This window comes from Talpa europaea (assembly GCF_964194135.1).
Source record: "Talpa europaea genome assembly, chromosome: 7".
NCBI lineage: Eukaryota > Metazoa > Chordata > Mammalia > Eulipotyphla > Talpidae > Talpa > Talpa europaea.
This window is the reverse complement of record NC_140074.1, coordinates 69,738,195-69,762,523: the sequence shown is the minus strand read 5'-3', so window position 1 is coordinate 69,762,523 and position 24,329 is coordinate 69,738,195. Positions and strand designations below refer to the sequence as shown.

Sequence of the window (24,329 nt, the reverse complement as noted above, 5' to 3'; positions counted from 1 at the left end):
CCAGCTCGGTGTCATCTGGGGATTGAGGAGAGTTTGACGTGGTCCACACTGAGTCCTCCACTGATCCTGAACTTTTGGAGCAAACATCCCAGATTGGTGGGCGATAGCAGACAGTAGATTTGGCATTTGTGGCCTTCGAGGTGTTTAAGTTCCTGGAGTCATGAATGGGAGAGCATTAAAATACAGATAGTTTTGGAGAGCAAAGCAATTAAAAGTGGGAGCTTTGGAATCTCTTTTTGAGTCTTGGTCACAATTTCTGTGACTCTGGTTAGCCTTTGCTTAACCCCTCGGCCTGAGTTTCCCTATCAGTGAAGATAGTAACATTCCTTTTACAATAGCTGTGATATTTAAATACAAAGGTAGAGAATAAATAGCAAATGCTAGCCATTAGTATTTTTATTACTATATCCTAGACATTTCCTCCTTTGGAGGTTGCTTATTTAGATGGATTTAGTAACTTGATTGGCAAACAGTTCCCTATAAATACTCATTTGTGTGGGTCTTATCTTCCATTTAAAAATCTTAATCATTTTACAAGTGTGGAGAGAGGGGTGTGATGGCTAGTTGTATATATCACCAGCAGTAATGAAGTCAAGGAGTGTTATTTATAGACTAGTAGGAGAAATTTACAGCTCTGAAAAGGGGGAGTAGGAATGCTAATTACAGCACCTCAAGACATGCCCAATACAGGCTTTAACTGGCTGCATCCTTGGTACCCTCCACTGGGACCCCAGGTGACCCGAAAAGGCGGGACCGTACATAACATTTCCATAGAAATTAGAATCTCTCCACCTTCCTAATGAGACAAATCAAAGCCATGTTAATTAGGATGTGTCTGTAAAGAATAAGTCAGTTTCTGATGTATAATGAGGAGGATGCTTTGCATGAAGTATATAATAAGTGTCAACAACATTGTTCATGGCTTGGGCTCCCTATCCTTCTTAGGATCGAAGAGTAGGCCGTGGGTTGGGGCCACATGCCTGTAGGGGTAAGAAACTGTACACCAACATATATGAGGTTGCTCACAGCCCCCATTTTATAGACGAGAAACTGAGCGTGAGGAGAAATGATGTGAATGGCCTTAGGCCTGCTGGAGCTTCTCCCTGCCCGGAAGTGTGTGTGGACCGCCCCTCTGCACCCTCCCCACGCTGTCCCTCTTCGTGTTCTCTGTCTGACTTGCCCTCACCTGTTCATTCTGTTTCTGTCCTTTCTCCTCCACGTACCCCGTACTCTCCTCCATGGCTCATGATTTGACCAAATGCTTGATTTTTTTTAGATGATGGAGGACCAATCCAAAGCGGGCTGCAAAAATGGATATTTAAGGCACACAGATTCCAGTATTGTAAACCACGAGGGAAACCCCACGCCTGGCTGCCCTGTAGACCAGAGTCTAGAAGAAGGCGAGCTCCTCAGCCTGCTTGCCCCTTTCTTCAATGAGAAGGCCGCGGTGTTACTGGAATCCAGGTAGATGCAGCCCGGGCCTTGCTCTGCCTCTCTATTTTGAGGGGAAAACAGACTCATTTTGCTAAATGGATTTAGACGATGGTGCTGTGTAATTTACCAGAGAGAACTCCTGAAATGGCTTGGAAGGAATCTTGCCAGTCTTGCAATTAAGGAATTAGGCTGCATGCTGGTGGCCGTGAGGGGATGTCAGTGAAGCCTCATGCTCACCCGTTATAAAGAGGAGGAAACGAGCTTCCCTTTACATTGGTTCCTGGGGGCCTCAGAAAGGACTGGCTGTCAGTAAGAGGGATTAGACCTACCAAAATCACTTCCAGTTTCTCCAACAACTTAAAAACTACTGTTGTAGCTGTGACTCTGCTGTTTCATGTTGAGTTTGAGTGAAAATTCTCATTATATCTGCTGGGTGTCTTCCTGTGTGAGGAAATGCCACAGGTGTTTTCTTAAAACAAAAAAGGAGAAGCATTCAACACATTTGCATTTTTAAAATTTCTTGTTTAGGAGCAGAATTTCCCCCCTTCACCTTCTTTGTAGTCCATCAGGATAGCTGCCTGGGCTTTGGAGCCAAAAAGAGCTGTGCCTGCCCCTCTGGGTACCTGTGCTGCTCTGATCACTTCTTAGGGCTGCTGTGAGGAGGAAAGGTCTGAGGTGTGTGTCCCAGATCTCTTCCTGTCGAGAGACAGAAGTGGAGCCACTAACTATTGCCCAGACTCCTGGCAAGTGCCTGGGTCCCTAGTATTTATTCTGCCATTGGCGGACTAAGCCTCAGAGAGATTTCTCCGGCTGAGAAAAGGGAGTAGAGCAGCCGTTTTTTTTTTTTTTTTGTTTGTTTGCTTTGGTTTTTTTTTTTTTTTTTTTTTGCACTCTGGGTGGCTCACCCCTCCATCTCTGGCATCTGTCTCACAGTTTTTGTAGCCTGAGTCCTCTCAGGGGATGAGCTCAGTGGCTGTTCTGGTTTATTATCATAGGAAGTTAAGTGACCTTAGTAGATGCTGGAGAAGGGGAGGCCTCCCTTGACTTCAGGGTCCCAGATGTGACAGTTGAGACCAAAGGTCTGCTGTCTCTCTGAAGACCACCTGGAAAACTCTTCGAGAGTGCGCTAAGTGGGGTCCGTGCATCCTTTCAGTGACAGAAGCGTTTTAGCCCCAATTCGTCATTGGTCACGCAAGCATGTGGGCTCAGATCTGCATGTCGGCAGTAGCTGTTCAAGCATGTGTTCTCTCTCTTGATTGTTAAAAATTTAGACCGAATTTAGGCCATCATCCTGCAGCAAACCTTGTGACAGCTGCCATTTGCTGGCCTCTCCCTCACTGGCCGTGCCATCGCCTCCAGGCCCTCGCTGCCCAGTCCCGCATTAGAAAAGGCCTCCTCAACCAGCTCCAACCTACTGCCCCAACACGGGCTCTGTGCTATCACTCAGCATGCACCACAGAACTTCATGCCAGTGCAGTCAGCGGGGCCCCACCAGGTCTGCACCCCTTTTCAGCACCTACTCTTGCCAGGGCCCAGATGCATACTTCACATGCCCAGTCTCATTCTGCCTCACACCTGCTTTGCATGCTGCTGGTTGTGATCCCTCTTTTTACAAACACTGACATTTGGGAACTTGACATTCCCCAAGCTAGTAAGTATTGGGTTGTTGAAAAAGTCATGACATATTTTTTCTGTTTTTCCAGCAAAAATGTGTGATGACTTTTCCAACAGCCCAATAAAACGGTGGAGCCATTGGGGAGTTTTCTAGAGGAGTATTTAAATAGATTCCCCGGGGGTAACCAGGAGTTTGATTGGTTGGAGACATGCCGTTCTTCTGCCTGGGAACTCCCTCCAGGAGGTGTATTTGGAACACTGGAAAAATCAGAGCTTTGGAGTCAGCCAGATGTGTCTTCCAGCCCTAGCCATACCGTTTATGGAGACTTGTGACGTATCTCTCCATCTGGCCTCCTGTGACATGGGGATGAGGTTACTTGTCTCTCCACAGGGACTTTGTAAGGACTCAGTGAAGTACTGGGTGTAAAGTGTAGATCCAAATTAGTAGTTACTGGGGATTTCGGTGATATTGCTGCTTAAATTATACCCTGCTGGCTGCTTCTGTTCTTTCCCACAAACCTCAAGTAGGATTCCCATCATAGGCAGGGCCTGGTGAGTCACTTGTTTGTTGCTGCACTGGTCGCTGTATGATGACCCAGTGCTGTGCTCTGATAGACAGGGGCCTGAGGCCTTTCCACCTTCCAGCCATCCACCCAGGGGTCTGTAGGCTGGCAGAGCAGTCAGCCTCAGAAGCAATTCTGATTCAACTCGCCCCTCTGCTATGATGGATAAGGAAGCAACTTACCCACTGGTTACCTTAGCCTGATTAGTCGACTTGCACTTGACCAATCAGATCAACTTCTTTGTTGGAGGTGGATGAAGGGGTCACTAAGGCCCCTACCTGGCTTGTGGAGATGGGACTTCCCCGCCCCGCCCTTCACGTTGCATCTGAATCCTGAGCCCTCCCTCTCTCTACTCCCAGTTCCTTCTTCTCCCCCTTCCCTAGAGGACATGACTTAGGACTTATCACCTAAATATTTTGGTCTTTATAGCCTAAAATTAGGTGTGAAATTTGATAGTTAAATAAATGTAAAATCTAAGGGGAGCCCTTGGGGACTGCTTTTAAGCCTAATATGTTCTTGAGCTCTAATAGAAGTAGGGAGATTTACTCTCAGAAGATCTGAGTCTGTTTTTCTGTGTGTGACTGAGGGACAGGTGAAGTGCCACCAGAGCATGGTGCTCGAGAGGGGTCCAGAGAAGCTAGGAGAGAAATGGCACCTTCTCTGAACAGACTTGGCACGTAGACCGCAGGGAGAAGACTCAGCAAGTGCTTAAAGATAGAATCCATGGTATCGAGGGACTGGATCTGTGGGTTTCTAGATGGGACCCCAGAAACCCAGGGTTCTCTTGACTCTCCTCTTTTTTTCACCTCCCAAACCTACATCCTGATCATTGTGCTTTCTAAATAGCTCATAATTATACCCTTCATTACGGGCTCTTGATTATGTACCACTTGTCTTCCCTGTTGCCTCCTGCCCATTCCTAGCTTCTATCTCATTTTTAATTTGTCTTCACATCAGTAACCTCCTAACTGGTCCCCTGCAAGCATCCTTCTCCCTCCCAGTCTGTTTTCACCACTGCTTCCGGAGAAATTTGTACATATGCAGTCCTGTCACTCCACTCAACACTCAAGACTCTCCACTTCCTTGGAATCAGAATTCTTAGTATGGCCCACTAGGCCCTGCCGACGTGGCAGCCCTCTCCTTCACTCTCTTCACATAGCCTGTCTGCCTTGCTTTTCTGAGCTCTGGTTGCACTGCCCTTCTCCTTCCTAGAATCAGCCAATTACTTTCTTGTTTTGGAGCCTCCGGCCATGCTGGTTCCTCTGAATAACCCTGCCGGCTGCTGTTGCCGGTGCACACCCCCTCCCCAGGCAGAGGTGAACCCTGTTCACTGTCCCTGCCAGCCCTTCCTCCAGACCTTGACCTGGTCAGCTACTCAGTTAAGTGTAATTGTTGGACAGGTCGTACCTTGTATTTATCATCACTGATTACAAGATGAGCACTTTAGCGCTGCCCAGCACAAGACAATTTTGCAGCTTCTCTTCTCCCCTCTCTGCCTCGTGTATCTGGAAAACAGAAACAGTTGAACTCGAAGGACTCCACTTTACTTGCCAGTCCCCTGGCCTCTGCCTCAATACCCACAGACGCTGGCTTTCTCACTGTGGGAGGGAAGAGGCGTCCCTGCTCGCACCCAAGATCTGCCCTCTCCTTGATTTACTTCCTACCCTCTCGGCCCCCTCTCTTCTCTGCATCATTAGTTTTTTCCTGTCTCTGAATCATTGCCATTAGCGCAGGATATGTTTTAATGTCAACCATTTGGGTTGAGTTCCCCCTGCTCTCTATTTTCACATTTGCTCCAGCTACTGTCCCATTTCTTTATTCCCCTTAAAGGCACAATTTCTTAGAAGAATTGCCTGTTATTCACTCTATCCATTTTCTTTTCTCCTCCTCTCTTTGTCCCATTTCAAGTGCTTACATACCCTTCACTCCACTGTCAAGGTCAGTGACAATTCCCAGTTTGTGAAATTAGGTGGCCTGTGTCAGCCTTGCTGGCAGCACCTGGCCAACCTCGCTGCTCCCTCCCGGTTCCCTTCTCCCCATGTCACGGGTGCCTCCTCCTGGTCTCTTTGCTCGTCCCCTTCCTTTGCTAGATGGGGAATGTTAGAGTGTCCCAGGGGCTGTGTTCTCAGCCCTCTTTTTATGTCTTACTCCCCCATGGCTTTAGGGTATGTGGGGTGACTTACTGACAGCCCAGACCTCCCTCCAGATCATACAGCCTGCTCTCTGCTTGACAGCTCCACCTGCATGTCTAAGAGACTCTGGTGTAGATCTGTTTAAAACCCAGCTCCCTGTTCTAATCTGTGTCTTCACTTTTCTCTCACGTCATTTAATTGCACTGCTTTCTACCTAATTGCTGTAGCTGAAAGTCTAGTTTCCACACCCTCCCCTTTCCATAAGCAAGTCCTATTGATCCCATCTCCAGAACACATCCTGGCACACTTCTCATCTCTATGGCTACCCTCTGCTTCTCTGCAGAGCAGCTGGAGTGACCTTTAAAACCTGAGGGCCTGTCTCTTCCTGTATAAAACCCTCCAGCGGATTTCCCTCGCATTAGTGTGATTGTAGCATCTTGGCCTTGCCGTTTCTGTCTTCATAGCCTGTGCCTCTTTATTCATTAGCCACACTGGCCTCCTTTCTGTTCCTCAGACATTCAAGCTTGTTGTCACAGCAGGGGCTTTGCAAGAGCTGTTCCCTCCACCTACTCTTTTCCTACATGTACCTGTGACTGGTAGTGTCTCAGCTGGTGTCAGCTCTGTGGCGATGCCCTTCCTGACGACTGTCTGAAGGGAAACACCTGGTCTCGGAACTCCCTCCTAGCCACCCTCGACCCATAGGCCTGCCCATTGCCTTACTTTTGTCTGATATAGTTTTAAGTGATCTGTGCATGTCTGGCTCCTCCTCTATGAAATGTAAGCTCCTGGATACTTTTCACCATGCATTTCCATGTCCGTACATGACAAATGGTGGTCCCCCAGTGGGTGAATATGTGATGGTTGAAAGCTCACCGTCACGGCCAAAGGCAAGTTCAGAAAACTGGCACAGTGCCAGGCTTCTTTGGGGTCAGGAAGGTCTGGGCTCCAGTCTTTGCTCTGCCACTTTGCTGGGGTTCTTGAATCTTTACAAGCCCTGTAAAGTGGAGTTAACATTAGACCCCATCTCAGTTTGAATGTGTTCAGAGTGTCTGTACAGACTGTGAAGCTTCATACCGTCATTGTCTTTCCCCTTCTATCTTTTATGTGGCAGAGATGCTCGGGAAGGGTATCTAAACAATGTCTGGGCCTCAGACCAGACTTTTGGACTGAACCATTAAAAAGATTATGGCACCTACTTAATGGATCTGCTGCTTGGATTTCTAGCAAAGTAACATTTGAAATGTTTTATTTAATAGCACCCCCACTTTAGTATATTATAATGGCCTCTTTCACCACCTTTTACTACCCATTTGTAAAGTCTTTTTCCTGAGTTTTATTGTGTGTTGTTTGGTAGTGAATAATGGTCCTCTTCTGGCTAGCTAGATAGCAATTGTCATTACTTTTAATCTAAATTAAGGGAAGGAGAGGAAAGGAAAATTTAGTTTAACATGCTTGAAGTGCCAGAAATATTTTTAAAGTCGGGGTTTGCTAAATTTTAAGATGGTTTGTGTAGTCTGGATGATTCCATTTTAGAAGTGAAGCATGTACCATCCATTTTAATTTTGATTTTTATACTTTTATTTTTTACCCTATCTCAGTGAGCTGTGGTGGTTTAATTTGAATTGAATTGACTATCCTGAGCTTGATGATAGGAAGGCCGATAGGAGCAAGGCCTTGCCCTGGCCCAGAGGGCTGTGGAAGATGAAGCCAGGCCCGCGGGAGCAGAGATGCTGAGGAAGGGAAGGGCAAGGTGGTTAAAGACGTGGGAGGAGGCCTCTTTCACTGTCTGACAAGGCTGCTGCTTTAAGTAAGACAGCCTGGGGAAACTGCACACAAAACAAGGATCTAACATCATTAGGGTCTGTTCGAACCTTCTCTCTGTGATGACCCCACCTCGTCCAGACCTGCTGCTGCTTCTCCCTGGAGGGTCGCCATGGCCTCCCACCTGGCCAGCCTCTGTGCTTGCCCCTCCAGTCCCTGTCAGAACTTTTTCTTTTTTATTAAATGAACTTCGTTTTCCCCATTATTTCTCAGATGATTTAAACAAACTTATCTTAGAGTCTCCTTCAGATGGCTTCATTACATTTTCTTTGGTGCACATTCTCTCTTGTTGCCTGTGGTAACCATGGGCTTTGTTGCAGGCTTGGCTGGCTGTGTTCATAGCCCTGTGCTTGCTCACCCTCTCTGCGCCCTGCATGGCAGTTCTTCCACATGTCCCCACTGTCCTGCTGCCTTGCTCATGGGGCTCTGGAAGAAGCCCCAAGACAGCAGAGAGGTGCCAGGTAATTGCAGCCAGTCTGTGTCTCAGGAGCTGCCCATAGCCACAGCTGAACTGGGAACCAAGGCCTGTGGCATGTGAGGAGCACCTGCCCTTCCCTTTACCCTGGTGGCTGTCCCGTGGAGGAAGCCTTATCTCTCAGGGAATTGCAGAGTTAAAATTTAAAGCCCTTTGGTCTGATTTCAAAGATGTTGCCTTTTCTCACTTGCCTGGTCACAGCACCCCTCACTTGGCACCTACCTGTTCACTGGGCATTGATTGTGTACCACGATGGACCAGGTTACTGATGGATCTGCCAATGTGGCCAGGTTCATGTAAAGCCATACTTCCTCCTAGATTTAGGAGGGTGGTGGACCATGCCGTGATCAGTGACACCTTATAGCCCAGTTTGCTGCTTCTAGGCCCAGCCTGCATCTTAGAGCCAGGTGGCCCCCTCACTTACTGTGCGTCTATGTCCTGTCAATTCTCCTTGTCTTACTCATGAGACAGGCATGGTGTCATGAGATGACATGGGATGTAGAACTTGGCATGGCATTGGTGTAGCACGTGCTCACCATGAAGTTTAGACAGAAGCCGAGCAAGGAATTGGGTTGGGGATAGGCGGTAGAAGAAAGCTTAGTTCTCTCCTTTCCTTCCCTTTTGGAAAAACAGGCCAGACATTCTGAAAGTGCTGCGTGAACTGCTTCTGGAACGACTGCGCATGATAGAGCAGAAAGTTTCTGGAGAACAATTTGATGGTAAAGCTGACGAGTCAGTGGCTGTTGAGCTAAGAGGTAAACTGAGACATTCCCTCCACGCTGGCTCATTTTCTGAGCCACGTGATGAACTGAAGTTGCCTTGTGGAGGCCAGCTACCAAAGGTGGGTGAGGCGTCCCGTGTGGAACTGAAGGATGCCTCAGTGCAGACCATGGCCACAGAGGGTGACACGCTGCCCTTCCAACACGTGGGCAGGAGAGAGGCTTGGGAGGAGAAAGCCCCGGACGCCGCGTTCAGCGCTGAGCATCAGCCAGAGACATCGATCAGGATGCCGGGGCGGCCGGCGGCTCCCTTTCCCTGCCCCAGTGGGACGAACAAAGTAAGTTTACCCACATACTTATTTTTACTGCTTTTTTTCTTTTTTAATTTATTTCTGTGAATTTCAGTATCTCCCGCTCCCTGTACTTTTCCTAGACTCTTCCTAGAGGTGTGTGTTCATCCTGACTTTCCCCAAAGTATCACTAACATTTTCCGCTTCGCTCTCTCTTCTCCTGTCCCAGCCCTAACTCACTGATCCGTGACATTTATATGTTTATGCATTTTCCTTGTAAAAACGGACTCATGCGCATGCATCTCTCTGTAGCTTTTTCTCCTCTATGTCACGTATCAGGAACGCCGTCCTTTGTGGTGGTTGTGCTGATGCCTTCATGGAGGGCATGCCAATGTTGAAATGCTTTCTCTTGTTCGTAGGCATTTACTTTTGCATGTTGTAGTAATGTTGCCATAACCTGACTTGAGGGGTTGGCCGAGAACCTAGGTGGTGTTTGTGCCATCTTTGTGTCTGAGAGGTAGGACTTTTTCTGTATTCGCTTGTCCTCACAATACCTGTCAAGGGTGAGGAGGCCAGATCCCAGCACCCAAAGTTAAGCAGTGATTAAGGAGCTGGACAGGGACCCTCACTGTGCCTCACTGGACAGCCAGGCCCTGTTCCTTGACAAGCTCCCCTGCAGCCTGTGGCGGTGGGGTCTAGTTACTTCAGTCACGATGCTGTTTTCTCAGCTCCTCATCAACCATGCCAGATTATTAAGAGCCAGACCCTCTTGGTATGTTTGATTGGTTCTTTTACTGAAGTTGTCTGGAGAGGAAGCTTTGGGCTTTACAGGGAGCAGAGAGATGGTTTTGGCAGAGAAGGAAGTGGGCCGTGTTTCTAACTGAGCTCAAGTGATGGCTCTTGGTATTCTTGTTTCTGATGGGTGTTTCGTATCAGGAAATCCACCATACACACTGCTTCATAGCATCAGAATGGAGAATTAAGTTTATTTTCTGACCAGTAAATTACTGCTTTTGTACATACCAAAGAGAGTTAGATATATCATTAGCAAAATTGCTTTTGATTGTTTTAAATTATGTACCAAAACTGTAATTTCTAGAGAAGGGGTTTCTAAAGATATCAGTAGAGACAAAAAAAAAAAAAAAGGAAGAAGAAGACACTGCTATTATATTAATGATACTCGACATGCAAATTCATGTAATTTGGCTAGAATAGAAATGTTCTCATCTGCCCCAGCTCCTTTAGTTTGTACCTGTATATTAGGAAATCTAGATGTCTTGTGGTGTTTTATTTACTTATTTTTTCTATTTTTATGGCGGTATCATCTTATGCTCAGAAAAATTGGATAATTGAATAACTTACTTTCCCCAAATATATTGAAATTTTCCCCCTTTTCATTTGAAATTGACCTTTTCCTTTGTGCTTTTAAAGGGAGGAATCTACTTACTTCTTAGCATCTGCATTATGTGCCAAGGGTGGTGCTAGACATTCCATGCATGTAGTAGCACATTTCATCTCCTCCAAAGTGTATGGGTTAGCTTGGTATTACTGACATTGCACATACAGAGAAATGCAGGCTCTGGAAGGTTCAGAAAATTGTCCAAAGTGACTCAGCTGTTAAGAGAGTAGCGAGGATGCGTGCTGAAGGCTGGCTGTAGGGCAGACAGGGATATTACAAAACTGCCCCTCTCAGGAAGGGAGGAGCCCTCCGAGCACCACTGTGGTCTCTATTCTGTGGGAAGCAGAAGAGAATCAATGCTTTTCCTTATGGCTAGTCAAGGGATAAGTCATCTTAGAACTTAAGCCAGAACTCTGGGGACCTGTTAACAAGAATGTTACCACAGCCAGGGGTACAGAAAGGAGACCGGATTGACGTCTGGTTTCTCAGTGACAGAGGTGAGAAGATGGGCTTCCCAGATGCTCAGTGCTTGCGTCAGACCTCGCTACTTACTACTTACTGCTTTCTTAGGTCGCCTGACCCTCTCAGTAGCTCTCAGAGGATCCATGTGACCTAGAACCTGAGGCTGGTGTGACAGGATGTAAGGTGACATGTGACAGGCAGTGACTTGTACCTGGCTAAGAGCTGAGTGCCTGTGTGCTCCTGTCCCTTTTATTCCACATTATGACACCTTTAACAAGGTGGTAGGTATGGCTGCTTGGTGTCCAGAAGGTAGCATTTTGTGTGGTGTTATTTTCGAACCCATTAGGTTGACTGACGGCGACTTCCAGCCTGCAGTTGGCTTTGGCATTTGCGCACTTGCAGATATTGCTTCTGCTGCCATATGACACACACACTTGGTTCCAAGAATGAAGATCGGTGGAGCCCGATTTTCCAGCTCTCTTTATGAAGCACCCACTTCCTCCCAAGTGGTCCCTTTCAGCATCTCCAATTGTTCTTGTCCTTGAATTTGTTCCCTCCTTCTCTGGGATTTCAGGACAGAAAGGGTCTCCCCGAATTGAGCAGTGCATCCTGAAGAGTTAGTTTGAGGTCCAGTTCTTTCACCTCCCTAGCGTATGGCATTGGACCTGTGGTTTGTCGCCTCAGTTCTCTCTTTGTCTGGAAAATACCCACAGTAACTTCCATTATTCTGTGAATTTTGAGAATCAGAATTTCTAAGGATTATAGGAGAATGTGCTTGAAAGCATTTTACATTCTAGAGCATGCAAGAAGGGATCCCTCCTCTAGTTTCCTTCTTGAGAGAACTTGACCTCCTCAGAGTTCCAGATATTTCCTATTTTCCTTGCAGGTTCATTCTCCTTCACTTAAAAAAAAGTCTTTTAATAACAAGGTTATTGAGGTGCAATTCACATTTCATACAATTTATCCATTTAAAGTGTATAGCACGGTGGTTTTTAAACATGTTTCTAGACTTGTGCCACCATTCCCACAGTCAGCTGTAGAACGTGCTCATTAGCCCAGAGAGACAGCAGTCACTTCTTCTTCCCTCCTCCTGCCCACCCTAGCCAGTCCCCTTTTGTCTTTAGAGATTTGCTTAGTCGGTATGTTTTGTTTTGGTGGAATCACAGAATAGTTGCTCTTTGATGGTTGACTTTCTCCACCTAGTGTGTTTTCAGGGTTCTTCTGTGCTGTTGTGTGTGTTGGTACTTAACTGCATTTTTGTGATAGCGATGACCATATTTTATCCATACATTAATTAGTTGATAGACATTTAGGCTGTTTCTACCTTTGTTATGAATAGTGTTGCTATGAATATTCATGTAAAGTTTTGACGTATGTGTGTGTGTATATATATATATATATATATATATTTCCATTTCTCTTGGGTATATTCCTAGGATTGGAATTGTTAGTTTACATTTATTCAGCAATGTGTGGGTCCCAAACAAAAGTAAAAATAAACAAATGGGCCTCCACCAGATTACAAGCATCTGTAAAAGCAAAAGAAACATGCATCAAAATGGAAAGACATCCTACTGAATGGGAGAAGATATTTGTATAGTGTATGTTCAACAAAAGGTCGCTGCCCACAATATATGAGGAATTCATAAAACTCAACAACAGCAAAAAAAAAAAATGATTAAAAAATGTCTAAGTAGACACTTACGTAGAGAAGACCTACAGATGCCTCCAGGCACGTGAAGAAGGCTCATCATCCTTTATTACTAGGGAAATGCAAATCAAAGCCACTGTGAGATACCACCTCTCACCTATGAAAATAACTGTTATCCAGAAGACGAGGAACAGCAAGTTTATGTGGAGAGAAGGGCACCCTATAGTGCTGGTGTCAATGGGTGTAGCCGTTATGGAAAGTAGTATGGAAATGCCTCATACATTTTAAAATAGAAATTCTACATGGTTCAGTTATCCCACTTTGGGGCATTTACCACCAAAACACTAATTCAAAGATATACATGCACCTTCATGTTTATTGCAACTTTTTTTTATAATAACCAATGGCTGGAAACAACCTAAATGCCCACTGACAAATGGATAAGGAAGATGTGGTATATAATGTCCACACTGGGATACTACTCACTTATTTAAAAAAGATGAAATCCTGCCATTTGCAGCGACAGGGATGAACCTGGAGGGAATAGTGCACAGTGAAAGACCCAGTGTGAGATCACGCATGTATGGTATATAGAGACAACAAACACATGTATGATCTAAATAAAACAAAAATGAACTTTTGAACTGGAAGACCAATGAGTGGTTACCAGAAGTAAAGGTGGGGGGTGGGGGTGGGTATCAGTAGATCATGTAAAAGGGCCACTATATGGTGAAGGATGGCACTGGACTTTTGGGGGTTAACTGAAGTGTACTGTTACAGATGTTGATTATATAATGCCATCCACTACTACTTTGATTTACTAAAAAAAGGCTCCCAAGTTTTGGGGTTGTACAGTAAGTGACTGGTGGTGTGATTGAGCAAGATAGAGATTGCTGAAGTGGTGTAGCTCTTGGGTGGTCACATAGTGTCATGGGATTGAAGAGCTGAGTTTTCAGCTGACTTCGGAGTGCCTGTGAGCCATCAAACATGAAGGTAGGCAGGTCGGAATCTCTGTGACTGGGAAATAACCTGTAGCCAGTGAAAACTCCAGTAAGGGCTGATGCTGGTGCTCTGGCAGGGGCAGGAGGCAGGTTGGCTTAGATTGAGGAATGGGTGGGAAATGAGGAAATAAACAAGGAACAAGGAAATGTTTCCCATAAGACTGTGGGGAAAAGGACTGCCATCTGTTAGCATCTGGATTGTCCAGAGAGACAGTGGGCCAGGGCCAAGAGGGTGTCAAGGAGGAAACACTTGGCATTTGTCAATCAGAGGAGCGACTGCCAAGGCACCAACTCTGTCGGCTGGGGGATAAACATAGGTGCCATCAGAGGAACCAGACATCTGGACAGCAGTGTGAAGTGTGTATGAGATTGGCGTGAGCACATTGCCTGTGCAACCCAAGTCGTGTATTCACTGTTGTGTACATGTGTTTTCAGGATGCAAAGAAGTCCCGCTTGCCCATCCTTTTAAAACCATCCCAGTCGTTAAGAAGTGTGTCTCAGCTCCCTGTCACGCAGAAGGTGGTGGTCCAGCTGCAGGGCCAGATCTTGGATCTGCAGGAGGAGCTGACAGAATTGAAAATTCGCAATAAGCAACTTCACCAAAAGTTAATTCTGGCTGAAGCAGTGATGGAGGGGAGACCAACGCCAGACAAAATGCTACTGAATGGTAAGCACCAAGGAAAATGTCTTCTCCCTGAACTAGATGAACGACCCGCTCGAACTGCTTGAAATGTCAGCCTTGTTGTTTAGAATTGCAATGAGTTTGAATATAAATTTCATGAATTGCTGTGATTAATCTTGACGCTTGAGAAACACAATTGTGGGAGCACAATAAGGACAACACAGTTATTGTTTTTATTTTATTGTGGAGTCTGGGTGAAGGGGGCTTGTGGTGCTTGGAGGTCTTGGAGGTCACTGCTCCCTTCATGTAGGATTCTGTGGGATGGTTTTAATTGAGCTTTTTTCCTGGCTTCATCCATGGCAACCTCAGGCGAGAGGTATGGAGGTATGCAAAATAGCCCTGTTTGTAGGATTCTCTGGAATGTCCAGGCCACATTTACTTGGGCTTGTCAGGCATAATTCCATACCCTCTTCACCTCATGTCTTGCTCTGAAGTGACCAGCCTCCCTCCCACCTAGCGGCCATTGTCAGGCCTAGACTCCCTGGGCTTATAGAGAGACCTCAGTGGCATCTTCTCATGCAGACGGATTTTGGACTCTGCCCCTCTCGGAATCTGAGGAAATCTCAGAACAAGGCAGGGAAGCACATATGTAATGTGACCATCATTTTCACAGGATCCGTGAATTCACAAAGTATTTCTCTTGACTTCTGGTTTTGAATTGCTATTGTAAGCAAGCGGCTGCAGCACAATAACAAGAACAGCAACAGCGGTCTTTTATTTATTGGTGCAGAAAGCGTGTATTAACTTGTCCTGTGTGCCAAGTACTGCTCTAAGGCATCCTTAGAACTAGGGGGTGAGGGCAAGGGTTAGGGAGGAGATTGAGGTCGGTTGGGAATGGCCAATGAAGGGTTTGTATATGGGCGTGGGAGATTGCATCTGATCAGGGGGTTTTCAGAGTGCTTTGGGGAGGGGAGATGACTGTCAGCTTTGGACTTCCTGTGGCAGTAATAAAATAACCACCTATTATTCACTGAGCCTCACTATCCACTTTAAATACAGGGGCTATTCTGTTGGAGTCCTCCTGACAGTCCTTGGGGACAGGTACAATGATATTCCTGTTTGATCATTGAGGCAGCAGTTCCAGGGATCCAATGACTGGCAGAGTGACACTGATACCAATTCCTAGCGCTCCACTGGAACCCACAGGCCTGATTTCAGAGCTTGCCCCTTTACTGTGTCCTGAAGCCTAGTATGCAGTGCTTCATGTACAGGTTTAGTATGATCAGTAGCCAGAGGTGTTTCCCATTTAATTTTAGGTTCTCTTTGAGGTTGACCATAGTTGGGGTTTCAAAATAAGTTGGCCTTTGGTGGGATTGCTCTTCCCTCCTTCCTCACCTTCTCTTAATCCATTCTCCTCCATCCAGGCACCTAATCAAACATTCATTGAGTACTCCTGAGCACCCGCTGTGCTCCCAGACCCTTTGCTGTGTATAGGAGAGAGAGCTGAATGAGAGGCAGCCTCTGCTTTTTCAGGTTGCCCTGTCTGATAGGGTGGAGGGGAGATAATTTAACAGATCAGTACGAGACAGGAATAGTGGGAGATTTCAGAGAGCAAAGATTTTATGGCAGAGGTGATGCAGCCCAACAGAGGCCTTGGCATTTTGCCCCAGGCTTGCTGTTTGCTCGTAACTGTTTTTAATTCTTGCTGACACCCTAGGATGCCTCAACCAGGTGGTACTTCCGCAGTTGCCCAGAAGACCCTGGGGCCTCTCTCTTCTTGAGAAAAGTGGACACAAGTCTATAGAATTCATTTTCTCACTCATAGTTTTTTGAGAGCCTGGACTTAAACCATTTCAGACAAGCTACAGTATATTTATGCTTTTTATGTCCTGTTATGGCAGCTCGATAGATTAATTTTATCTTATAAATTGCATTTTGCCTCCCCTGTGTTTTTATTTTCCCTGTTGTATCTTTGTGTTCTTCTCAGTTGCCTGGCTAAGTTTCAAGTCTATGGTTTTATTTATGTTTCTTTCTCTTTCTGAATTCTTTAGCCCAGCCCTTTGTGGGAACAGCCTACCAGGATGGCCCGGGAGAGCAGAAAGGAAGTAAAGCCACGCCCTGTGTCTGGACAGACAAGGAAAGGGATATTGATCAGCAGACAAGCTCTGAGATGGGTCAGAATTCAGCCCCTGTGTGTCCTGAGCAGCTCTGTGTGCAGGCCCTATTTGGGAGGGTGTACATGAAGTTATTGCTAAGCCCTGCAACACCCAAGTTAGGGTGTCATCACTGTTCCCAATTAACACATGAGGGAACTGAGGTTTTTAAAAAGAATTGATCCAGGGTCACCTAGCCGGTAAGTAGGATGAGTCAGGAGACAGGAGGATGTCTCTCTGAGCTTATTGGTCCACTTGCCACACACTTTTCTCCCAAGCGGTGGACTGGGTGCTAGTGGGTCACCTGGACAGGCAGGGTGCCTGCCCTCAGGCAACTGGCAGTTGGCCATGGCGGGTCTGTATTCTGTGAAGAGACAAGAATGGATTCAGAGCCACAGGTAACAGTTGCAGAACTCAGAAAAGGGAATTTTTGTATTGTTTCTTTTCTGAGGGATCCCCAAGGTCTTCTCATCCCACCCGCATTGCCGCTTTTCCTGCATTTCCTGCTCATCGCTGGTTGAGAGTTGGTAGTTGAACTGTGATAACCATGCCCTCATCTGTATGCCCCCAGTGGTAGGCTATCTGCTGCCTTTGAACAGTTCTAGGGAAGCAAAAGATGCAAAAGATGTTGATATTAGTTGGGTTCCTTCATGGCTATATGCCAGATACTTTTTAGCCTGGTGGCAGATATTGTTCCATGTGATCCTCACCACACAGAGACACATCCTTATATGAACGGTATTCTCGCCCTGACGCACACGAAGCTCCTGAGTTTCAGAGAGCTTAAGTAACTTGTCCGAAGTCATGAACTAGGAAGTGACAGTACAGTTTGAAACCAGGTCTTTTGTTTACAAAGAAGGGTTTTTCTACCACATTCAGCTGTCTCTTGAATTTTCAGCCACTTCCTAACATTGAGCTGAGGTTTCTCTGGACAGAGGCAGTGTGGTATATGTGTTTGAGGGCAGAAGCTCTGAACTCATGGTGAAGCCTCACTGTAACCATATTAGACATCTTTCTGGGAGACTGAGACTCACTTGGGGCCGTAATTTGCCTAAGTCTGTGTAGACAGCAAGTGGCAGAGCCATGTTCCCATGATTGCCTTTAGTTTAAGAGCCACCTATGTATTCTCACTCTACCTCTCAAACAGATATGGTTGCATCTCTGGGAACTTAACTGTAAGGAAGCATTTCCGAGAAGGGCTGTGAATACAACTCAGTATAGGGGATGTCACCCATCTTCCGGAGACTGGTAGTCATGGAAATCAGAAGACTCGTCTGTTGTGGGTACTTAGAATGACCACCCTTCCTGTTGTCTCACCTAGCCCCGGTGTTTACCAGACCTTCCTTGACTTCTGGTCTGCACTTAGACGCCATGCCAGGCATTGAGACCGTGACAGTGAAACACCTGTCCCTGTGCAAAGGCCTTGCAGCCCAGTGAGGGAGAGAGCAATTGCATAACTGATGCTGTGTAAGCAAATACAGAAGCACACAGAGCTCTAGTAGTAATTCCAAAACAATCCCCTGGCATGGAGTGTATCTGTTGTAGGCAGCATGCAGGAGGCACTGTGGAAGCACAGAGGGGAGTGCCAGTTTTGCGTGGTTTGGAGATGAGCTCACAGAGAAAAGGAAATCTGACTGGTGTTGAAGGACCAGTTGACTTATGTGCTTGGGAGTAAAGTGGAGGGTGGAGTGTATTCTAGGCAGAGGAACAGCACATGCAAAGGCACAGAGGCATGAAACAGGCTATGTATGAATAGGGAATCTGTAGGAGTGGGACCAGTGGGTATTTCTGAAAAGGTGCCTGAAACTAGGTCATGGAGCATCTCAGATGATGTGAGAGGGAGTTTGGATTATTGAGGTGGGGTGGGAGGGGGGGTTGGTTATGGCTAAATTCAATTACTAGAAGAGGGTAGATTGAGAGGTCAGCGGGAGGGGCTGGAACCAGGGAGGCTTGTTAGGAGGCTTTTGCTGTGGTCTCAGCTTGGCAGTGACTTTGGGGAGAGGTGGATTTCAGCAAAGGACATACTGACATGACTGTTTGATTTTCAGACTCTGAAATTTACCAGCCTGATGACCTTACCATCTCAGCCACATGTAAAGAGAATCCTTCTGAAGATTTCCCGGGCCCAGCTTCAGTCACTACTTTGTGTTCGAAGAGTCAGCTTTCCAGTCAAGCTAGTGAGATTGAGACTGATCGGCTTGAGAACATCAATACCTCAAATGACACAGGAAACTTAAAACAGAAAATCTGTGACTTGGAAATGGAACTGGAAGGCTACCGGAATTTCCTATTTCAGCTTCAAAAGCACTCCCAGTGCAGCGAGGCCATTATTACAGTACTGTGTGGGACGGAAGGGGCCAAGGATGGCTTGAACAAACCCAAGGGCAGAACTGACAAGGAAGAAATGACCTTTTCAAGTCTTCACCAAGTACGTTATGTGAAACATATGAAAATCCTCCACCCGCTAGCCCCAGAGGTGATTGAGGACAGGACGCCAGAGAGCCTTAAGCAACAGCTAGTAGAGCAGAAATGTGAGCTGCAGAAGGAGCAGAATCTGAACATGGAGCTTTTCAGTGAAATCCATAACCTGCAGAATAAGTTCCAAGATCTCTCACCCTCAAGGTACATGTCAGTCACCTCTGCCTTCGCCCACTTTTTAAACCTGCAGTTCCCCTGTGTTGCCAGTGGGGAGGAGCCCATGAGCTCAGACGGCTGCCTGCCCCCTGTGGGCAGTGCACCAGAGAAGGCTTGAGGGCCGGGTAAGGCAGCCAGGCCCTGTGAGGAGACGAGTGTGAGGCCACACTCATCTTGTCCTCTGAAACTGGCGGAGCGATTCTGTCCCCATCAGGCTGGGGACTCAGGGTAAAGGTTTTATACCAGTCACACTGTGAGTGATAGCTCCTTTGCTGAATGGCAGTATTTACTCCAGGGCCCTGTTACTGGCTTTCATTGTGTTTGGGAATGGAAACTGATGTCCTAGGCAGGGTGGGAAGAATATAAATATTTTCCATATCTTTGCCCTTTAAGGTCATCTTAGAGAAATAAGCCTGTGTTGAAAGGGAAGGCGTCTTAGGTCATGAAGATATGTTTTATGGGCATAGATATGTACAGTTTCGCTTCATGAGATATGACAAAAATGGGATCATTTGTAAAGTTCACCTTCATTCGTCACTAATTTGAGACAAACACACTGCTCAGAACATCAGCAGCCAGACTAAATTTTTCAAGACTCCCTGAACAGTGACAGGGAAGGGAACTCGCGTTTATCCGAAGGCAGTTATGTCTCCTCAGTTATGCACTTCCATATTTAGTCCTCAGAATCACCTAAAAGGAGATGTTCTTAAATAAGTTTTTGTAGATGAGGAAATTGAGTCCCAAAGAGGCTGCCGAGACTCTCCCAGGCAGAATCACAGAGCCGGCCGGGTCCCGCCTTTGTCCAGTGCCCCGTCATCTGTGTGCATGTTGGGCCTCACATACTGACATTATTTCAGGGAAAGGGGAGCAGGTCGAACTGAAGAGCAGCATCTTTGCTGAGCTGCTCTGGAGCTCGCTTACAGGGTCGTGGTTTACACGAGCCATGTCTTCTTAACTTGTGTTTTTCTTGGGGCCTTCTAGTACTTGGGGCTCTCCCAGGGGAGGGCCGGGTGCCAGGGTGGCACTGCCTGCTACAGGTTGGGCTCTGAAGGGCGAAGACAGGCCTGAGTTGGGCATCTTCACCACTGAGCTAGCCTTGCCATCTCTGAGATCCAGTTTCTTCTGAAAAAGAGGAGGTTCTCTGTAACCCCAGAGCAGATACAAAGAGGTCAACCTACTTTATCCCAATAAACAATTTGGAAAAAGGGGGTGGGGTTCTTATATTTGGTGGAAGTTTAGGAGCACCAGGTGACTTATTAAAAGCCCTGTCTCAGTGATGGACGGGTCACAGACCCCCATAAATGGTAGTGGTATCTGATTGTTCCCTGACCTTTCAGTTGAGGGGATCCTGCCTCTGTTTCCCTGCCTTATGGTTTCTTTTTTTGTGGGTGGGTCTCCTGACCCTTTGGGGCACTTGTTTCTACAATTTGGAGTAGTATTTGTGAAGAGTATATGGAAAATAATTGTCCTCCTGAGTCTTTGCCAATCTGGACTTTAATTGGGGGCGTTATAAGGTTAAACATATTGCAGAAGAACCTTTGTTCCAGCATTTGTTGGCTGTTTTGAAATCAAAGAAGGAGTGACCTTGTATAGTTTCAATTTTTCTAAAAGTGTGTGTATATACACTTGTACAGCTGCAGGCTTTTAAAAATTGTGCTCTGTCATTTTTCCAATTAGTGTTAAGGTCACAAAAATTCAGTTCTAAAATGGTTCAAGCATTTTCTTTTCCTCCTTTTATCAGATACGATTCATTAGTTCAGTCCCAAGCCAGGGAGCTCTCCCTTCAACGACGGCAGATTAAGGATGGCCACCGCCTCTGCGTCATTTATCGTCAGCATGTGAACACCATGATGAAGGCGTTTGAGGAGTTGCTGCAGGCTAGCGACGTGGATCACTGCGTGGCTGAGGGTTTCCAGGAGCAGCTGAATCAGTGTTCTCAGCTGCTGGAGAAACTGGAGAAGCTCTTCCTCAGTGGTAAGTGGGGCAGGGGCCTTCCATCCCAACACTGGCAGTTGGTCCCGATTTCCCAGGGGAGCTGTCTCCTGGGCCTTACTCAGCCTCTTCACTTCCATGTGCAGGAGGTGACCACAGAGCTATCCTGGCTGCTCCCTCCCTCCCACGACCTCTTCCGTGTGGTTGGTGGCCTGCACTGTCCCTTGCCTGGCTTCCTGGCCACCTCACCAGCCTGCTAGGTACTTCAGCCTGCTCTAAAAATGTTTAAAAAAATAATTTGCCAATTTTTAAAAAAACATTATGTACCCTGTGTTTGGCTTTATTGGTTGTTAGTGTTTTACCACACATGCTTTCTCATTGTCTCTTTCTCGCCACACATGTGCTCTTACTATTTTCTTTCTGAACCCAGTGAGAGTGGATTGACAATCTCATGTCCCTATCTTCTAGCTACTTGATCCTCAGACCAAGGACGTCTTCTTTCTAACCTCAGCGCAGTGTTCTTTATTGTACAGTTGTGAGGGAGATACCTCAGTTTTCTTCCTCCAGATGAGGAAAAATCCAATTCTTCCCTACTATGTCTTCCTTCCCTGTGTGTCTTCTTTACTTCTCCCACAGTGCCCCCCTCTGCAGACTCCTCTGGGCTCCAGACGTGTAGGGGTTTCCTCTCTCCAGCGGGGTGTCTACAGGCCACTGGATTCTGACTGTCTACCTGGAGCTAGTGTTAGAGCCTGGGAGAGTGAGCTCGATTCCACAGCCCCTCCCTTCAGTTGCCTTATAGGCACACGTGCACACACACATCTGTGCACAGACACATGCATGCACACACATGTATAAAAATGTATGATTTAGTTTAAAAATCTTCATGGCATATCCAGTTCCACTGCTCTTTCCTGCCCTTCCTTCTCCAGCAGTGAGAACTCTGACTCCCAGGCCACGTCTGCCTTTTGCTCCATCCCGCGATGACGGGAACACCAGAACCGTAAAGAAACATAGTGACTGAAAGAGCCAGGATTTGTTTAGTTCTGTTTGGTTTTAGGCTAAGGGTTAGTCAAGTATTGAATTTAAAAGTTACTTGTTTTCATTCTTTCTACAGTGTTACATTATTCATTTGAAATACAAGTAGATTTGCTTTTGTTTGTATTCAGTTCCTCCCCGTTGGTGTTTTTTGAATATGAAAAACGTTAAGGTAGTTCCAAAGTTAAAAAGTTTATCATTTTAAATGGCCTCTATGTCATTATTGGTGTCCTCCTTAATATCCATTAGACCTATCTAGGCCCCCTTTCTCTCTTAAACCCACTAGATTGGGCTTGCATTCTTCCCGGCCTCTCTGGGAAGACCCTTTCTTCCCATGACGTCTTGGAGGACACCACTCAGTCAGCCCTCTCATCACCCGAACCCCACAGCTGCCCCTTTGAATCTCTGCCTTCAACAGATATTCCAAATCTGATTTTATTGCTGCTGTGGCTCCAGTTTGCCACTGTCGCCTCCCCTGCACCTCTCTCCTCCCTGCCTCCAGCTTCAGCCATCTCCACACTATAGTCAGAGTGATCTTTTCCTCATGCAAGTCTGTTCCAAGTCAGAGGCTTCTTTGTGAGAGGCAGGGGTTACATTTAAATTGGGTGTGAAGCTGGGCTCAGTGCTCAGGGCTTGTTTTGGAGGCACCAAGTGCTTTCGGGGCTTTCTCCTCACAGCAGCTTCTAGACTCGGAATTTCACTGAAGCAGAGGAAAAGTCAGTTGCTCAAAGTCATGAGTGACTTTCTGGGGCTGGGATTTGACCTTAGTTCTTGTCTTCACACATATAAAACAGATGGTTCGTGAGGGTTCACACATGTTCAGTTGAATTATAAGATAGAATGTGGGATAGTTTGTCCTTCTGGACCCAAGGAAGGTATTTCCTGATTTTTTTTAAAAAAAGCCAAATAGCTTAAGGCGTGTGCAGGCTAACTTTCTTAGTGCTTGTCCCCAGGGACCTTTGGGAGCCAGGACATAGAGCACTTGACTTCCCCAGCTTTATGAAATCCTCTTTCTTCTGGCTGAAGTTTCCCAAGCTAGTTTTTGTTTTATCACTGCAGAAATAACCGGGTTCTCAAGATAGAGCTGTGTCTTCCAGGCCCGAGGCATTTTCCGTCTGTCTCTTTCTTCCTACAAGCCGTCAGCCTGGGCCCTGGGAAGCGGGAGGCTGTGAGAGTGCCTCTGGCACCGGCTGCCCCTCCCCCTGATTTATTTTTTAGTTATTTACTTTGACAAGCCCAGGGAGATCTCACTTCTTGTTTCCTGTGGGTTCTGGAAGCAGAAGCATTTCAGGCTTAGCATTTCTTAACAACACAGACAGAACTTTATTTTCTTCTACAAAGGGCATAAAAGTCCCAGGAACCTCACCACAGCTCTTTTTTTCCCTAGAGAATAAAAGTTAACAGAGGTGGGTCTTCCTTGGATCCTGTTTTCTAAAAGGGTTTGACTCCTGAATTATGAAACAAGCTTATCATAAAGTAGTTTTTATTTGAGGCAGTTGCATAGCATGAGTTCTTAAAAAATTTAAATACATTCTTTTTTTATTAATACGAAGCAGTATATGTTTATTGTAGAATAACAGATAAGCAGATACTCTTATAATTGCATCATTTATACAGCAAAACATGAACCTCCTGGAGCATCCTTCTAGACCTTTTTTATATGTATGTATCATTTTTTGAAAGCAGCCCTATTTGCAGCTTCCCCCTTTGTTCAATTATAGATAATAAATGTTCATCTACATTGTAAGTTTTAGTGACTGCAGAGCATTCTTTTGTATGCATATCCCATGATTTATTTAATCATTCCCCACTGAATGGACATTTAGGTTGTTTCCAGTTTGGGGCTGTTACAAAGAACATCCCTACCATTTCTTAGGTCATATTTAATTGCTAGAGCCCTAGAAGTAGGATGGCAGTGTAGGTTCTGAATGCTTGTGGGGAGTAAAAATGGGGTTCTTCCCTGGCTCCATAGGCAAGGGATTTCATTAAGGGTCTACCATGTCCTTGTTTTAGGTGCCTCCCAAGACCAGTAACCAAAACCAGGAAGGAGTGTTTGGTCTTTAGGCATTTTGAGTAAGCACTGGGGCAGGTATGAAGGTAACTGCCAGGTTGACTTTTCCTATAGTGACTCCCCACAGCTGTTGGGGTTTAGCTGCCCTTGACTCTCCCCTGTATGGATGGCCTTTTCTGCTGTTAAGACCTTCCAGAGTCTGCCTTTTCTAGCCCTACTACCCTCTGTTTGATTGCTAGATTTTGAGCTAGGGGGCGCTGTATCAAAAGAGGCTTCTTCAATGGTGGCCGCGTACAGCACAGAGCAGTGCATAAAGGAAACCCAAGGTGAGCCAACCCATTACTAGTCTATCCTACATAATAATTCTCTAGCTTGCTCAAA

The 24,329-nt window shown here is 46.2% G+C and overlaps 1 protein-coding gene across 1 annotated transcript in view; it reads left to right on the top strand.

The window, feature by feature from the left end:
• The window catches only part of CDK5RAP2 (CDK5 regulatory subunit associated protein 2), a gene marked incomplete at both ends in the record, with an annotated part of 167,128 nt that overhangs the window by 109,104 nt on the left and 33,695 nt on the right, over nucleotides 1–24,329 (top strand). The window contains 7 exons of the mRNA XM_084237826.1: nucleotides 1,277–1,464; nucleotides 8,673–9,152; nucleotides 9,361–9,463; nucleotides 13,997–14,228; nucleotides 16,235–16,374; nucleotides 18,402–18,958; nucleotides 20,712–20,944. Of these exons, the coding sequence (XP_084093952.1) occupies nucleotides 1,277–1,464; nucleotides 8,673–9,152; nucleotides 9,361–9,463; nucleotides 13,997–14,228; nucleotides 16,235–16,374; nucleotides 18,402–18,958; nucleotides 20,712–20,944 (1,933 nt within the window). The remainder of the gene's footprint in view (nucleotides 1–1,276; nucleotides 1,465–8,672; nucleotides 9,153–9,360; nucleotides 9,464–13,996; nucleotides 14,229–16,234; nucleotides 16,375–18,401; nucleotides 18,959–20,711; nucleotides 20,945–24,329) is intronic.